At 36.9% G+C, this 3,751-nt stretch overlaps 1 protein-coding gene across 2 annotated transcripts in view; it reads left to right on the forward strand.

Annotated features, from left to right (window-relative positions):
• Window positions 1-3,230, forward strand: part of psme4b (proteasome activator subunit 4b) — a 32,922-nt gene extending 29,692 nt beyond the window's left edge. For both annotated transcript variants that reach the window (XM_053511131.1, XM_053511132.1), the window contains 5 exons: window positions 75-230; window positions 326-488; window positions 1,107-1,240; window positions 1,337-1,475; window positions 1,798-3,230. In XM_053511131.1, coding sequence (XP_053367106.1) covers window positions 75-230; window positions 326-488; window positions 1,107-1,240; window positions 1,337-1,471 — 588 coding nt within the window. In that variant the 3' untranslated portion in view covers window positions 1,472-1,475; window positions 1,798-3,230. The remainder of the gene's footprint in view (window positions 1-74; window positions 231-325; window positions 489-1,106; window positions 1,241-1,336; window positions 1,476-1,797) is intronic.
• The last annotated feature ends 521 nt before the right edge of the window (window positions 3,231-3,751 follow it).

Consider the following 3,751-nt stretch of genomic DNA (forward strand, 5'->3'; position numbering starts at 1 on the left):
ATGAAAGTTAGTCAATTTAGTTTTGTTTGGCGATAAACATTCAGCAGTGGGTAATAAATGCTGTTCATGTTCAGATTGCAGGAAGCAGCTCATGGCATGCACGCTATTCTGTGCTCACCTATCTACAAATAATGGTGTTCTACAACCTGTTCACAATGCTGAGCAATGACCAAGCAGTTCAAAGTGTGCGTGCACTTGTCATCAGGCTACTGGAGGATGAGCAGTTAGAGGTACACCTTACTCTATGCTACTTTTTTTTTAGGTTAAGCCTGAGTGTCATCATTCACTCACTGCACTGCACTTGTATTTGATTATTCTTTCCCAGGTGAGAGAGATGGCTGCCACTACCCTGAGTGGTTTCCTGCAGTGTAACTTCTTGACCATGGACATCTCCATGCAGACTCATTTTGAGACTCTATGCAAAACCAGACTGCCCAAGAAGAGGAAGAGAGACTTGGGCTCTGTTGTGGACACCATACCTTCAGTTGGTAAGTCCCTCACTTTGATATTACTTTAATTATTATATAAACAAATAAACAAATGGTGTAAATTTTAGAGCTGTGTAATTTAATTGATTATTTAATTTAACCATCTCGTGTTGGTCAGTTCACTTAATTTAAATAATGGGACAGTATTTAGCTCAGAATCAGGCCATGTTTTTTTTTTTTTTTTTTTCATTATTTAGGTAAACCTACAGACATGAAATGGCCTAGTCTTTAAAATGTATCACAGCTTTTGTAAAAAAGTATAGACATATTCCATCTTCTGCAAATACAGTAGTACCTCAGCCTATGAATTTAATTCGTGCCCGACAGTTAGTGTACAAGTAATTAACAGTTATAAGAACAGCTGGGATGCAGAGTGATGCATATAGAACATCCTGGTGCTGTTAATGTCTATTATCACATATTGTGGATACATATTGTTATCCAATCAGATTAGTCCATCTGCTCTAACTGTTGTATACTTCAAAACCTGTTGGAAATACAGCTGCTTCAGACAAGTCAGACAGTATACATTAGGGCTATTGAATTAAACTTGCAAAAATTGCAACGCCAAAAATTTGAAACAAATTGATTTGACAATCTGCCTATGATTATGTTAAGATCTAGTGCGGCGCCATGCAGGAGTGCTGGGTCTCAGTGCCTGTGTTCTGTCCAGCCCATATGATGTGCCCACCTGGATGCCCCAGTTGCTTATGGACCTCAGTGCCCACCTCAATGACACACAACCTATTGAGGTGGATTAAATTATTAATTCCTATTCCCTTCCTGTCTTTTCTGAAGCTTTAACTATTATTAATCCTCAAACTACTGTTTGTTTTAACACATTTTAGATGACTGTGAAAAAGACTTTGTCCAATTTTCGCCGGACACACCATGACAACTGGCTGGAGCACAAACAGCAATTCACAGATGACCAGCTAGTGGTGCTCACAGACCTACTAGTGTCACCATGCTACTACGCCTAGACAGGTGAAACAGGTCTTTTTGTAGGGTTTTTTTTTTTTTTTTTTTTTAAACCTCACTGTTTGTGGCTGAGAAAGAAGACATTTAGGGGACATGTGCAGAATGAAGCAATAACTTGAATTTGGGGATTGGGGAAGGGGGGGTTGTGTATGTACTGTATGTATTTAATTCACATTTTGCTTTTCTTTTCTTTTTCTTTTTTTTTAACTATACTTAATATTTAAGGTTTATCTGAGCAGGGATACATGTCCTGCAGTCTGTAATATTATTGTACAGATTTCTTTTGTTTTTTTTTTCCTGTATGTTTGGACATGAATGTGTGATCAAGGACCGACTGCCTGTGGATCCGATCTCCCACTCAAGCCATTCTTCAAGCCATTTATAACTGGTCTCTTCAGAAGGTGTATGGACAGTTTTAGATGTGGAATTCTTTTATCTTTTAATAGGGACTACATTCACACTGCAGGTAAAAGTCTGATTTATTTAAACATCACTTTTTTTTTCCAATGACAATGCTAATCTTTCTATGCTTAATATTTATACGCGTGGCAGTGTGACATCAGTTTGTACAGTCATGTTACTACTAGGTTAATCCAACTAGCCTTGAGTCATCTTTGTATTCTGCAGGGATTTTTAATGCAGGTGTATCATCACAGTTTGGACTATTTTTTTTTTTCACTGAAAAAAGCCACCATGGCTCCACTGTTGTTTGTTTGTTTTTAAATACACTTTATTTTTTGTATTTGCAAACAGAAATTATTTTTAAAGCTGGTATAGACGCTACATCGTTAAAACAGCTTCAGTTCAGTCGTTAACAGTTTCCCTTAGCTGGGTCCCTGATAAAGTGTCATCATTTCACGTGTACATGTCAGCTCAGGAGTATTGACTGGAACATGTCATGTAAACGTTAAATTTGAAATCTGCACTTAAGCTTACAGTGTGAATGTAGTTCACCTCCAAGGAGCATCCTTTAGACACTTTCTTGAACTAGGCCAAACTAATTCTAAGATGGTCACTGAGAGCTCTTGAGATCACCCAGTGTATGGTGTGATGAAAAACAGCATCGCTGCATATCGGACATACCATTTTGTATTACTATGGTAGGTGATTGATGATTTAATAGCTCTGGTGGGGATCTGACTCACAATTTTTGCATAACTCGCAGTTCACATGCCATGATTATTATTATTATTATTATTTGTCTTCTGTCTTGTTCTTGTATTTATAGGAATGTTTCATTTTCATATATAAAATGTAATTATTTTAAACAGATGTTAAGTCTGCTGGAAGATAGGTTATTCTAGATTAAAAATAAGCACCAGTCACAAATGAGTGGATGTATGAGCTGAAAGCATTTGAAGTGCATGAGCATGTTGGTTTGTGTGCATGTTCATAGTTTAATTATGTTATTTATGTGGCATGTGACTGGGTATCCTCACAGCATTCAAACCATCCAAACAGACTTTTTTCCTTGGTTCATCCTGTACTCAAAGCAAGACTGATTTAAAAGCAGTAGCTGTGCTCTCACATGTTTATTTAGACAACCATAAAGATCTTTACATTATACATTTTAAGTCCACTTGAATGCAGCTCGGAATGAACCATGGATAGGTCTGTCATTCATTATAGAATGTCCATACAGGCAACACTGTGTAGCTTAGTGCCAAAACTGCAGTGAGGGTTTTTTTTCTTTATTTTTTTAGAAATCCTGTTTGATTGTTTTACCTAATATGCAAATAAATATTTTTAAATAAAAAAAAATGAATTGTATCCATTTTGCATTTCAAGTTCAATTCTCATACAGGTTTTTTTTTTTTTTTTTTTTTGCTGTAAGGCCTGTATTTACTACAAGTTTTACTTTAAAATTTTAAATCCAGTACATTCAAGTAGTCAGCAGACTTCTTATTGCCACAATAATGTTGTCGAGCTGAGGACCTGACCAACTAAAACAACCCCAGATCATAACCATGTCTCAGGTTGGTACAGTGAGTGGGCACTCTGCCTCACACACATCCCTTGTTACCCTGACACGCATCACTCTGGAATAGGATAAGTTAATGGATTTATGCTTTCGGGTCAATAATTTGTTACACTTCAAATCTTTTTTTTTTTTTTTTGGCGAGCCAAAGTACATAGATTAAATGGCCATACTTGCTGTTATTTTTAGTTATGTTTCATCAGATACTATAGGGTAACCACAGCCCTGTCCACGTGCAGACCCTGATGCCCACATGCTACTATAACTTGTAAATAAGGTGTGCGGTCAACTCATTGCAACACCT

This window comes from Clarias gariepinus, chromosome 14 (genome assembly GCF_024256425.1).
Source record: "Clarias gariepinus isolate MV-2021 ecotype Netherlands chromosome 14, CGAR_prim_01v2, whole genome shotgun sequence".
Lineage (NCBI taxonomy): Eukaryota > Metazoa > Chordata > Actinopteri > Siluriformes > Clariidae > Clarias > Clarias gariepinus.